The sequence below is a fragment of the Leptodactylus fuscus genome, chromosome 9, assembly GCF_031893055.1.
Source record: "Leptodactylus fuscus isolate aLepFus1 chromosome 9, aLepFus1.hap2, whole genome shotgun sequence".
Classification (NCBI taxonomy): domain Eukaryota; kingdom Metazoa; phylum Chordata; class Amphibia; order Anura; family Leptodactylidae; genus Leptodactylus; species Leptodactylus fuscus.
In genome coordinates this window covers 1,996,633-2,011,839 of record NC_134273.1, presented here as the reverse complement: position 1 = coordinate 2,011,839, position 15,207 = coordinate 1,996,633, and the positions used below count along the sequence as shown (strand labels likewise).

At 46.7% G+C, this 15,207-nt stretch overlaps 1 protein-coding gene across 2 annotated transcripts in view; it reads right to left on the bottom strand.

The window, feature by feature from the left end:
- BEST4 (bestrophin 4) overlaps positions 1-6,585 on the bottom strand; it is a 28,897-nt gene extending 22,312 nt beyond the window's left edge. For both annotated transcript variants that reach the window (XM_075287468.1, XM_075287469.1), the window contains exon 1: positions 6,434-6,585. In XM_075287468.1, the coding sequence (XP_075143569.1) occupies positions 6,434-6,585 (152 nt within the window). The remainder of the gene's footprint in view (positions 1-6,433) is intronic.
- Between the last annotated feature and the right edge of the window lie 8,622 nt (positions 6,586-15,207).

Genomic DNA, 15,207 nt, shown 5'->3' with positions numbered 1-15,207 from the left:
TACCACTTCTCTAGTCCTGTATATAAGGACAGTGCACAGTACCACTTCTCTAGTCCTGTATATATGGACAGTGCACAGTACCACTTCTCTAGTCCTGTATATAAGGACAGTGCACAGTACCACTTCTCTACCCCTGTATATAAGGACAGTGCACAGTACCACTTCTCTAGTCCTGTATATAAGGACAGTGCACAGTACCACTTCTCTAGTCCTGTATATAAGGACAGTGCACAGTACCACTTCTCTAGTCCTGTATATATGGACAGTGCACAGTACCACTTCTCTTCTCCTGTATATAAGGACAGTGCACAGTACTACTTCTCTACCCCTGTATATATGGACAGTGCACAGTACCACTTCTCTACCCCTGTATATATGGACAGTGCACAGTACCACTTCTCTACCCCTGTATATAAGGACAGTGCACAGTATCACTTCTCTAGTCCTGTATATATAGACAGTGCACAGTACTACTTCTCTAGTCTTGTATATAAGGACAGTGCACAGTACCACTTCTCTAGTCCTGTATATATGGACAGTGCACAGTACTACTTCTCTAGTCCTGTATATATGGACAGTGCACAGTACCACTTCTCTCTTCTCCTGTATATATGGACAGTGCACAGTACCACTTCTCTAGTCCTGTATATAAGGACAGTGCACAGTACCACTTCTCTAGTCCTGTATATATGGTCAGTGCACAGTACCACTTCTCTAGTCCTGTATATAAGGACAGTGCACAGTACTACTTCTCTGGTCCTGTATATATGGACAGTGCACAGTACCACTTCTCCTGTATATATGGACAGTGCACAGTACTACTTCTCTAGTCCTGTATATATGGACAGTGCACAGTACCACTTCTCTAGTCCTGTATATATGGTCAGTGCACAATACTACTTGTCTAGTCCTGTATATAAGGACAGTGCACAGTACCACTTCTCTAGCCCTGTATATATGGACAGTGCACAGTACCACTTCTCTAGTCCTGTATATAAGGACAGTGCACAGTACCACTTCTCTAGTCCTGTATATAAGGACAGTGCACAGTACTACTTCTCTTCTCCTGTATATATGGAGGGAGCACAGTACCACTTCTCTAGCCCTGTATATATGGGCAGTGCACAGTACTACTTCTCTAGTCCTGTATATATGGACAGTGCACAGTACCACTTCTCTAGTCCTGTATATAAGGACAATGCACAGTACCACTTCTCTAGTCCTGTATATATGGGCAGTGCACAGTACTACTTCTCTAGTCCTGTATATATGGACAGTGCACAGTACCACTTCTCTAGTCCTGTATATATGGACAGTGCACAGTATCACTTCTCTAGTCCTGTATATATAGACAGTGTACAGTACCACTTCTCTACCCCTGTATATATGGACAGTGCACAGTACCACTTCTCTAGTCCTGTATATATGGACAGTGCACAGTATCACTTCTCTAGTCCTGTATATATAGACAGTGCACAGTACTACTTCTCTAGTCCTGTATATATGGACAGTGCACAGTACTACTTCTCCTGTATATATGGACAGTGCACAGTACCACTTCTCTTCTCCTGTATATATAGACAGTGCACAGTACCACTTCTCTCTTCTCCTGTATATATGGACAGTGCACAGTACCACTTCTCTCTTCTCCTGTATATAAGGACAGTGCACAGTACCACTTCTCTACCCCTGTATATATGGACAGTGCACAGTACCACTTCTCTCTTCTCCTGTATATATGGACAGTGCACAGTACCACTTCTCTAGTCCTGTATATAAGGACAGTGCACAGTACCACTTCTCTCTTCTCCTGTATATAAGGACAGTGCACAGTACCACTTCTCTCTTCTCCTGTATATAAGGACAGTGCACAGTACCACTTCTCTACCCCTGTATATATGGACAGTGCACAGTACCACTTCTCTCTTCTCCTGTATATATGGACAGTGCACAGTACCACTTCTCTAGTCCTGTATATAAGGACAGTGCACAGTACCACTTCTCTAGTCCTGTATATAAGGACAGTGCACAGTACCACTTCTCTAGTCCTGTATATAAGGACAGTGCACAGTACCACTTCTCTAGTCCTGTATATATGGACAGTGCACAGTACCACTTCTCTAGTCCTGTATATAAGGACAGTGCACAGTACCACTTCTCTAGTCCTGTATATATGGACAGTGCACAGTACCACTTCTCTAGTCCTGTATATAAGGACAGTGCACAGTACCACTTCTCTAGTCCTGTATATATGGACAGTGCACAGTACCACTTCTCTAGTCCTGTATATATGGACAGTGCACAGTACCACTTCTCTAGTCCTGTATATATGGACAGTGCACAGTACCACTTCTCTAGTCCTGTATATATGGACAGTGCACAGTACCACTTCTCTAGTCCTGTATATATGGACAGTGCACAGTACCACTTCTCTAGTCCTGTATATAAGGACAGTGCACAGTACCACTTCTCTAGTCCTGTATATATGGACAGTGCACAGTACCACTTCTCTAGTCCTGTATATAAGGACAGTGCACAGTACCACTTCTCTAGTCCTGTATATAAGGACAGTGCACAGTACCACTTCTCTAGTCCTGTATATAAGGACAGTGCACAGTACCACTTCTCTAGTCCTGTATGTATGGACAGTGCACAGTACCACTTCTCTAGTCCTGTATATATGGACAGTGCACAGTACCACTTCTCTTCTCCTGTATATAAGGACAGTGCACAGTACTACTTCTCTACCCCTGTATATATGGACAGTGCACAGTACCACTTCTCTACCCCTGTATATATGGACAGTGCACAGTACCACTTCTCTACCCCTGTATATAAGGACAGTGCACAGTATCACTTCTCTAGTCCTGTATATATAGACAGTGCACAGTACTACTTCTCTAGTCCTGTATATAAGGACAGTGCACAGTACCACTTCTCTAGTCCTGTATATATGGACAGTGCACAGTACCACTTCTCTCTTCTCCTGTATATATGGACAGTGCACAGTACCACTTCTCTAGTCCTGTATATAAGGACAGTGCACAGTACTACTTCTCTGGTCCTGTATATATGGACAGTGCACAGTACCACTTCTCCTGTATATATGGACAGTGCACAGTACTACTTCTCTAGTCCTGTATATATGGACAGTGCACAGTACCACTTCTCTAGTCCTGTATATATGGTCAGTGCACAGTACTACTTGTCTAGTCCTGTATATAAGGACAGTGCACAGTACCACTTCTCTAGTCCTGTATATATGGTCAGTGCACAGTACTACTTGTCTAGTCCTGTATATAAGGACAGTGCACAGTACCACTTCTCTAGCCCTGTATATATTGACAGTGCACAGTACCACTTCTCTAGTCCTGTATATATGGGCAGTGCACAGTACTACTTCTCTAGTCCTGTATATATAGACAGTGTACAGTACCACTTCTCTAGTCCTGTATATATGGACAGTGCACAGTACCACTTCTCCTGTATATATGGACAGTGCACAGTACTACTTCTCTAGTCCTGTATATATGGACAGTGCACAGTACCACTTCTCTAGTCCTGTATATATGGACAGTGCACAGTACCACTTCTCTAGTCCTGTATATAAGGACAGTGCACAGTACCACTTCTCTAGTCCTGTATATATGGTCAGTGCACAGTACCACTTCTCTAGTCCTGTATATAAGGACAGTGCACAGTACTACTTGTCTAGTCCTGTATATAAGGACAGTGCACAGTACCACTTCTCTAGTCCTGTATATATGGTCAGTGCACAGTACTACTTCTCTAGTCCTGTATATATGGACAGTGCACAGTACTACTTCTCTAGTCCTGTATATATGGACAGTGCACAGTACTACTTCTCTAGTCCTGTATATATGGACAGTGCACAGTACCACTTCTCTAGTCCTGTATATATGGTCAGTGCACAGTACCACTTCTCTAGTCCTGTATATAAGGACAGTGCACAGTACCACTTCTCTAGCCCTGTATATATGGACAGTGCACAGTACCACTTCTCTAGTCCTGTATATAAGGACAGTGCACAGTACCACTTCTCTAGTCCTGTATATAAGGACAGTGCACAGTACCACTTCTCTAGCCCTGTATATATGGACAGTGCACAGTACCACTTCTCTAGTCCTGTATATAAGGACAATGCACAGTACCACTTCTCTAGTCCTGTATATATGGGCAGTGCACAGTACTACTTCTCTAGTCCTGTATATATGGACAGTGCACAGTACCACTTCTCTAGTCCTGTATATAAGGACAGTGCACAGTACCACTTCTCTAGTCCTGTATATATGGACAGTGCACAGTACCACTTCTCTAGTCCTGTATATAAGGACAATGCACAGTACCACTTCTCTAGTCCTGTATATAAGGACAGTGCACAGTACCACTTCTCTAGTCCTGTATATATGGACAGTGCACAGTACTACTTCTCTAGTCCTGTATATATGGACAGTGCACAGTACCACTTCTCTTCTCCTGTATATATGGACAGTGCACAGTACCACTTCTCTAGTCCTGTATATATGGACAGTGCACAGTACCACTTCTCTTCTCCTGTATATAAGGACAGTGCACAGTACCACTTCTCTACCCCTGTATATATGGACAGTGCACAGTACCACTTCTCTACCCCTGTATATAAGGACAGTGCACAGTATCACTTCTCTAGTCCTGTATATATAGACAGTGCACAGTACTACTTCTCTAGTCCTGTATATAAGGACAGTGCACAGTACCACTTCTCTTCTCCTGTATATATGGACAGTGCACAGTATCACTTCTCTAGTCCTGTATATATAGACAGTGCACAGTACTACTTCTCTAGTCCTGTATATAAGGACAGTGCACAGTACCACTTCTCTACCCCTGTATATATGGACAGTGCACAGTACCACTTCTCTTCTCCTGTATATATAGACAGTGCACAGTACCACTTCTCTCTTCTCCTGTATATATGGACAGTGCACAGTACCACTTCTCTCTTCTCCTGTATATAAGGACAGTGCACAGTACCACTTCTCTACCCCTGTATATATGGACAGTGCACAGTACCACTTCTCTCTTCTCCTGTATATATGGACAGTGCACAGTACCACTTCTCTAGTCCTGTATATAAGGACAGTGCACAGTACCACTTCTCTCTTCTCCTGTATATATGGACAGTGCACAGTACCACTTCTCTCTTCTCCTGTATATATGGACAGTGCACAGCACCACTTCTCTAGTCCTGTATATATGGACAGGGCACAGTACTACTTCTCTAGTTCTGTATATATGGACAGTGCACAGCACCACTTCTCTAGTCCTGTATATATGGACAGGGCACAGTACCACTTCTCTAGTTCTGTATATATGGACAGTGCACAGTACCACTTCTCTCTTCTCCTGTATATATGGACAGGGCACAGTACCACTTCTCTAGTTCTGTATATATGGACAGTGCACAGTACCACTTCTCTCTTCTCCTGTATATAAGGACAGTGCACAGTACCACTTCTCTAGTCCTGTATATAAGGACAGTGCACAGTACTACTTCTCTTCTCCTGTATATAAGGACAGTGCACAGTACCACTTCTCTAGTCCTGTATATATGGACAGTGCACAGTACTACTTCTCTAGTCCTGTATATAAGGACAGTGCACAGTACCACTTCTCTTCTCCTGTATATATGGACAGTGCACAGTATCACTTCTCTAGTCCTGTATATATAGACAGTGCACAGTACTACTTCTCTAGTCCTGTATATAAGGACAGTGCACAGTACCACTTCTCTACCCCTGTATATATGGACAGTGCACAGTACCACTTCTCTTCTCCTGTATATATAGACAGTGCACAGTACCACTTCTCTCTTCTCCTGTATATATGGACAGTGCACAGTACCACTTCTCTCTTCTCCTGTATATAAGGACAGTGCACAGTACCACTTCTCTACCCCTGTATATATGGACAGTGCACAGTACCACTTCTCTCTTCTCCTGTATATATGGACAGTGCACAGTACCACTTCTCTAGTCCTGTATATAAGGACAGTGCACAGTACCACTTCTCTCTTCTCCTGTATATAAGGACAGTGCACAGTACCACTTCTCTCTTCTCCTGTATATATGGACAGTGCACAGTACCACTTCTCTCTTCTCCTGTATATATGGACAGTGCACAGCACCACTTCTCTAGTCCTGTATATATGGACAGGGCACAGTACTACTTCTCTAGTTCTGTATATATGGACAGTGCACAGCACCACTTCTCTAGTCCTGTATATATGGACAGGGCACAGTACCACTTCTCTAGTTCTGTATATATGGACAGTGCACAGTACCACTTCTCTCTTCTCCTGTATATAAGGACAGTGCACAGTACCACTTCTCTAGTCCTGTATATAAGGACAGTGCACAGTACTACTTCTCACCTGTAGACGAGGCTCAGTACTGTGTAGCAGGCAGAGAACACCATCAGCTCCTTGTACAGCAGTTTGTAGATACTTCCTTTCCAGCGCAGGAGCAGTTTGGAGAATCCGGCGAATCTTGCGTTGGCGACTTCCAGGGTGTAGGAGACCGTCATGGTGGCTCCTGCTGGATAGTGAAGGTGATAAGCATTGGATCCTGCCGCCCTCCACTACAACTCCCAGCATGCCCTTGGAGCGGAGCAGAGTGTTACATGGAGGGACGCTTATCCCATATAACAGTCACTGCTGATCCCACAGGATGACCTGGGAAAGCTGGGTGCCTACCTGCCGCTCCATACAAGGACTGTGACTTACCTGTGTGCACAGCGCTCTATGGAGGGAAGAGCCGATACCACAGCCTTTATATAGGACCAGTGGTGATCAGTCCTGATTTATGGGCCCATAATATCCAGTACAGACTAATCTGTGTGCACACAATGGCCTCGCAGACCCAGAACTGTCACACACAGGACAATGAGACCCGTCTATGGGACAGGAGGACAGAGGGGAGGCTGTGGATATAGAGGACAGGGGGGGCTGTGGATATAGAGGATGAGGGGAGACTGTGGATATAGAGGACAGGGGAGGCAGTGGATATAGAGGATGAGGCTGTGGATATAGAGGATGAGGGGGAGGCTGTGGATATAGAGGACAGAGGGGAGGCTGTGGATATAGAGGATGAGGGGAGGCTGTGGATATAGAGGACAGGGGGAGGCTGTGGATATAGAGGATGAGGCTGTGGATATAGAGGACAGGGGGAGGCTGTGGATATAGAGGATGAGGCTGTGGATATAGAGGACAGGGGAGGCTGTGGATATAGAGGACAGGGGAGGCTGTGGATATAGAGGATGAGGCTGTGGATATAGAGGACAGGGGAGGCTGTGGATATAGAGGACAGAAGGGAGGCTGTGGATATAGAGGATGAGGGGAGGCTGTGGATATAGAGGACAGGGGGAGGCTGTGGATATAGAGGACAGGGGAGGCTGTGGATATAGAGGACAGGGGGAGACTGTGGATATAGAGGACAGGGGAGGCTGTGGATATAGAGGACAGAAGGGAGGCTGTGGATATAGAGGATGAGGGGAGGCTGTGGATATAGAGGACAGAGGGGAGGCTGTGGATATAGAGGACAGGGGAGGCTGTGGATATAGAGGACAGAAGGGAGGCTGTGGATATAGAGGATGAGGGGAGGCTGTGGATATAGAGGACAGAGGGGAGGCTGTGGATATAGAGGATGAGGGGAGACTGTGGATATAGAGGACAGGGGGAGGCTGTGGATATAGAGGACAGGGGGAGGCTGTGGATATAGAGGACAGGGGGGAGGCTGTGGATATAGAGGATGAGGGGAGGCTGTGGATATAGAGGACAGAAGGGAGGCTGTGGATATAGAGGACAGGGGGGAGGCTGTGGATATAGAGGATGAGGGGAGACTGTGGATATAGAGGATGAGGGGAGGCTGTGGATATAGAGGATGAGGGGAGACTGTGGATATAGAGGACAGAAGGGAGGCTGTGGATATAGAGGACAGGGGGGAGGCTGTGGATATAGAGGATGAGGGGAGACTGTGGATATAGAGGATGAGGGGAGACTGTGGATATAGAGGACAGGGGGAGGCTGTGGATATAGAGGACAGAGGGGAGGCTGTGGATATAGAGGATGAGGGGAGGCTGTGGATATAGAGGACAGGGGAGGCTGTGGATATAGAGGACAGGGGGAGGCTGTGGATATAGAGGACAGAAGGGAGGCTGTGGATATAGAGGACAGGGGAGGCTGTGGATATAGAGGACAGAAGGGAGGCTGTGGATATAGAGGACAGAAGGGAGGCTGTGGATATAGAGGACAGGGGAGGCTGTGGATATAGAGGACAGGGGGGGCTGTGGATATAGAGGACAGGGGGAGGCTGTGGATATAGAGGACAGGGGAGGCTGTGGATATAGAGGACAGGGGAGGCTGTGGATATAGAGGATGAGGGGGAGGCTGTGGATATAGAGGACAGGGGGAGACTGTGGATATAGAGGACAGGGGGAGGCTGTGGATATAGAGGACAGGGGGAGGCTGTGGATATAGAGGACAGGGGGGGCTGTGGATATAGAGGATGAGGGGAGACTGTGGATATAGAGGACAGGGGAGGCAGTGGATATAGAGGATGAGGCTGTGGATATAGAGGATGAGGGGGAGGCTGTGGATATAGAGGACAGAGGGGAGGCTGTGGATATAGAGGATGAGGGGAGGCTGTGGATATAGAGGATGAGGGGAGGCTGTGGATATAGAGGACAGGGGGAGGCTGTGGATATAGAGGATGAGGGGAGGCTGTGGATATAGAGGATGAGGCTGTGGATATAGAGGACAGGGGGAGGCTGTGGATATAGAGGATGAGGCTGTGGATATAGAGGACAGGGGAGGCTGTGGATATAGAGGACAGGGGAGGCTGTGGATATAGAGGATGAGGCTGTGGATATAGAGGACAGGGGAGGCTGTGGATATAGAGGACAGAAGGGAGGCTGTGGATATAGAGGATGAGGGGAGGCTGTGGATATAGAGGACAGGGGGAGGCTGTGGATATAGAGGACAGGGGAGGCTGTGGATATAGAGGACAGGGGGAGACTGTGGATATAGAGGACAGGGGAGGCTGTGGATATAGAGGACAGAAGGGAGGCTGTGGATATAGAGGATGAGGGGAGGCTGTGGATATAGAGGACAGAGGGGAGGCTGTGGATATAGAGGACAGGGGAGGCTGTGGATATAGAGGACAGAAGGGAGGCTGTGGATATAGAGGATGAGGGGAGGCTGTGGATATAGAGGACAGAGGGGAGGCTGTGGATATAGAGGACAGGGGAGGCTGTGGATATAGAGGATGAGGCTGTGGATATAGAGGACAGAGGGGAGACTGTGGATATAGAGGACAGAAGGAAGGCTGTGGATATAGAGGACAGAAGGGAGGCTGTGGATATAGAGGACAGGGGAGGCTGTGGATATAGAGGACAGGGGGGGCTGTGGATATAGAGGACAGGGGGAGGCTGTGGATATAGAGGACAGGGGAGGCTGTGGATATAGAGGACAGGGGAGGCTGTGGATATAGAGGATGAGGGGGAGGCTGTGGATATAGAGGACAGGGGGAGACTGTGGATATAGAGGACAGAGGGGAGGCTGTGGATATAGAGGACAGGGGGAGGCTGTGGATATAGAGGACAGGGGGGGCTGTGGATATAGAGGATGAGGGGAGACTGTGGATATAGAGGACAGGGGAGGCAGTGGATATAGAGGATGAGGCTGTGGATATAGAGGATGAGGGGGAGGCTGTGGATATAGAGGACAGAGGGGAGGCTGTGGATATAGAGGATGAGGGGAGGCTGTGGATATAGAGGATGAGGGGAGGCTGTGGATATAGAGGACAGGGGGAGGCTGTGGATATAGAGGATGAGGGGAGGCTGTGGATATAGAGGATGAGGGGAGACTGTGGATATAGAGGACAGGGGAGGCAGTGGATATAGAGGATGAGGCTGTGGATATAGAGGACAGGGGGAGGCTGTGGATATAGAGGATGAGGCTGTGGATATAGAGGACAGGGGAGGCTGTGGATATAGAGGACAGGGGAGGCTGTGGATATAGAGGATGAGGCTGTGGATATAGAGGATGAGGGGAGACTGTGGATATAGAGGACAGGGGAGGCAGTGGATATAGAGGATGAGGCTGTGGATATAGAGGACAGGGGGAGGCTGTGGATATAGAGGATGAGGCTGTGGATATAGAGGACAGGGGAGGCTGTGGATATAGAGGACAGGGGAGGCTGTGGATATAGAGGATGAGGCTGTGGATATAGAGGACAGGGGAGGCTGTGGATATAGAGGACAGAAGGGAGGCTGTGGATATAGAGGATGAGGGGAGGCTGTGGATATAGAGGACAGGGGGAGGCTGTGGATATAGAGGACAGGGGAGGCTGTGGATATAGAGGACAGGGGGAGACTGTGGATATAGAGGACAGGGGAGGCTGTGGATATAGAGGACAGAAGGGAGGCTGTGGATATAGAGGATGAGGGGAGGCTGTGGATATAGAGGATGAGGGGAGGCTGTGGATATAGAGGACAGAGGGGAGGCTGTGGATATAGAGGACAGGGGAGGCTGTGGATATAGAGGACAGAAGGGAGGCTGTGGATATAGAGGATGAGGGGAGGCTGTGGATATAGAGGACAGAGGGGAGGCTGTGGATATAGAGGACAGGGGAGGCTGTGGATATAGAGGATGAGGCTGTGGATATAGAGGACAGAGGGGAGGCTGTGGATATAGAGGACAGGGGAGGCTGTGGATATAGAGGATGAGGCTGTGGATATAGAGGACAGGGGAGGCTGTGGATATAGAGGACAGAAGGGAGGCTGTGGATATAGAGGACAGAAGGGAGGCTGTGGATATAGAGGATGAGGGGAGGCTGTGGATATAGAGGACAGGGGAGGCTGTGGATATAGAGGATGAGGCTGTGGATATAGAGGACAGGGGGAGGCTGTGGATATAGAGGACAGGGGAGGCTGTGGATATAGAGGATGAGGGGAGGCTGTGGATATAGAGGACAGGGGGAGGCTGTGGATATAGAGGACAGGGGAGGCTGTGGATATAGAGGATGAGGGGAGGCTGTGGATATAGAGGATGAGGGGAGGCTGTGGATATAGAGGACAGGGGAGGCTGTGGATATAGAGGATGAGGGGAGGCTGTGGATATAGAGGATGAGGGGAGGCTGTGGATATAGAGGACAGGGGAGGCTGTGGATATAGAGGATGAGGGGAGGCTGTGGATATAGAGGATGAGGGGAGGCTGTGGATATAGAGGACAGGGGAGGCTGTAGATATAGAGGACAGGGGAGGCTGTGGATATAGAGGATGAGGGGAGGCTGTGGATATAGAGGACAGGGGAGGCTGTGGATATAGAGGACAGGGGGAGGCTGTGGATATAGAGGATGAGGGGAGGCTGTGGATATAGAGGACAGAGGGGAGGCTGTGGATATAGAGGATGAGGGGAGGCTGTGGATATAGAGGATGAGGGGAGGCTGTGGATATAGAGGACAGGGGAGGCTGTGGATATAGAGGACAGAAGGGAGGCTGTGGATATAGAGGAAGAGGGGAGGCTGTGGATATAGAGGACAGAGGGGAGGCTGTGGATATAGAGGACAGAGGGGAGGCTGTGGATATAGAGGACAGAGGGGAGGCTGTGGATATAGAGGACAGGGGAGGCTGTGGATATAGAGGACAGGGGAGGCTGTGGATATAGAGGACAGGGGAGGCTGTGGATATAGAGGATGAGGGGAGGCTGTGGATATAGGGGGAGTAAAGTTTGGGGGTTCAGTGGTGGGGAAGGTCCAGGGTGCACTTGTAAATGATCTTTTGTAAGAGGGAAAACTATTCATGGAAATCCCCTCAAAAGACAAGATGGTGGTCCGTCTGTTTATAGAAAAAATCTGAAGAGCTGACAAGGCTCCTTCACTGGAGCTGTAAATCTTAGGAATAGCCCACCCAGGCCCTGGATCTATATGGGAATCTATGGATTCATGCAGCTCAGAGGCTGAGGACTGTGATTGTGGAATAGCCTACCCAGGCCCTGCTATACAACACTTTCTCTGACTGGGCATTGGGCTTAGTGATGGAACCCCAAATCCTTGAAGCTTCCGCCGACAGTTTTTGTGCTGATGTCAGTGGATCTAATACTATGCGAGATACTAAAACATTCCTGAGCGGTTCCCACCAATAATCCCTATATATAGCTGATTGTGTTATTTACCAAGTGGCAGATTTATCAGGGACAATAAATCTCTGCGGACACTTCCTCTTTATAAATCCAAAACAATGTTCTTCTCTCACAGCCCAAGATACAACCCGGGACAATGTAACCTTACACCCTCCTGCAATCTTAACATATCCACACCATGTACACGACACATAGTTACAGCCCTGTTATACTCCAGAGCTGCGCTCACTATTCTGCTGGTGCAGTCACTGTGTACATACATTACATTACTTATCCTGTATTATACTCCAGAGCTGCGCTCACTATTCTGCTGGTAAAGTCACTGTGTACATACATTACATTACTTATCCTGTATTATACTCCAGAGCTGCGCTCACTATTCTGCTGGTACAGTCACTGTGTACATACATTACATTACTTATCCTGTATTATACTCCAGAGCTGCGCTCACTATTCTGCTGATACAGTCACTGTGTACATACATTACATTACTTATCCTGTATTATACTCCAGAGCTGCGCTCACTATTCTGCTGGTACAGTCACTGTGTACATACATTACATTACTTATCCTGTATTATACTCCAGAGCTGCGCTCACTATTCTGCTGGTGCAGTCACTGTGTACATACATTACATTACTTATCCTGTATTATACTCCAGAGCTGCGCTCACTATTCTGCTGGTACAGTCACTGTGTACATACATTACATTACTTATCCTGTATTATACTCCAGAGCTGCGCTCACTATTCTGCTGGTGCAGTCACTGTGTACATACATTACATTACTTATCCTGTATTATACCCCAGAGCTGCGCTCACTATTCTGTTGGTGCCGTCACTGTGTACATACATTACATTACTTATCCAGTATTATACTCCAGAGCTGCGCTCACTATTCTGCTGGTGCAGTCTCTGTGTACATGCATTACATTACTTATCCTGTATTATACTCCAGAGCTACGCTCACTATTCTGCTGGTACAGTCACTGTGTACATACATTACATTACTTATCCTGTATTATACTCCAGAGCTGCGCTCACTATTCTGCTGGTACAGTCACTGTGTACATACATTACATTACTTATCCTGTATTATACTCCAGAGCTGCGCTCACTATTCTGCTGGTGCAGTCACTGTGTACATACATTACATTACTTATCCTGTATTATACTCCAGAGCTGCGCTCACTATTCTGCTGGTACAGTCACTGTGTACATACATTACATTACTTATCCTGTATTATACTCCAGAGCTGCGCTCACTATTCTGCTGGTGCAGTCACTGTGTACATACATTACTTATCCTGTATTATACTCCAGAGCTGCGCTCACTATTCTGCTGGTGCAGTCACTGTGTACATACATTACTTATCCTGTATTATACTCCAGAGCTACGCTCACTATTCTGCTGGTACAGTCACTGTGTACATACATTACATTACTTATCCTGTATTATACTCCAGAGCTGCGCTCACTATTCTTCTGGTACAGTCACTGTGTACATACATTACATTACTTATCCAGTATTATACTCCAGAGCTGCGCTCACTATTCTGCTGGTGCAGTCACTGTGTACATACATTACATTACTTATTCTGTATTATACTCCAGAGCTGCGCTCACTATTCTTCTGGTACAGTCACTGTGTACATACATTACATTACTTATCCAGTATTATACTCCAGAGCTGCGCTCACTATTCTGCTGGTACAGTCACTGTGTACATACATTACATTACTTATTCTGTATTATACTCCAGAGCTGCGCTCACTATTCTGCTGGTACAGTCACTGTGTACATATATTACATTACTTATTCTGTATTATACTCCAGAGCTGCGCTCACTATTCTGCTGGTACAGTCACTGTTTACATACATTACATTACTTATCCTGTATTATACTCCAGAGCTGCGCTCACTATTCTGCTGGTACAGTCACTGTGTACATACATTACATTACTTATCCTGTATTATACTCCAGAGCTGCGCTCACTATTCTGCTGGTACAGTCACTGTGTACATACATTACATTACTTATTCTGTATTATACTCCAGAGCTGCGCTCACTATTCTGCTGGTGCAGTTACTGTGTACATACATTACATTACTTATCCTGTATTATACTCCAGAGCTGCGCTCACTATTCTGCTGGTGCAGTCACTGTGTACATACATTACATTACTTATCCTGTATTATACCCCAGAGCTGCGCTCACTATTCTGCTGGTACAGTCACTGTGTACATACATTACATTACTTATCCTGTATTATACCCCAGAGCTGCGCTCACTATTCTGCTGGTACAGTCACTGTGTACATACATTACATTACTTATCCTGTATTATACTCCAGAGCTGCGCTCACTATTCTGCCGGTGCAGTCACTGTGTACATACAATACATTACTTATCCTGTATTATACCCCAGAGCTGCGCTCACTATTCTGCTGGTACTGTCACTGTGTACATACATTAATTATCCTGTATTATACTCCAGAGCTGCGCTCACTATTCTGCTGGTGCAGTCACTGTGTACATACATTACATTACTTATCCTGTATTATACTCCAGAGCTGCGCTCACTATTCTGCTGGTACAGTCACTGTGTACATACATTACATTACTTATTCTGTATTATACTCCAGAGCTGCGCTCACTATTCTGCTGGTACAGTCACTGTGTACATACATTACATTACTTATCCTGTATTATACTCCAGAGCTGCGCTCACTATTCTGCTGGTGCAGTCACTGTGTACATACATTACATTACTTATTCTGTATTATACTCCAGAGCTGCGCTCACTATTCTGCTGGTACAGTCACTGTGTACATACATTACATTACTTATTCTGTATTATACTCCAGAGCTGCGCTCACTATTCTGCTGGTGCAGTCACTGTGTACATACATTACATTACTTATCCTGTATTATACTCCAGAGCTGCGCTCACTATTCTGCTGGTGCAGTCACTGTGTACATACATTACTTATCCTGTATTATACTCCA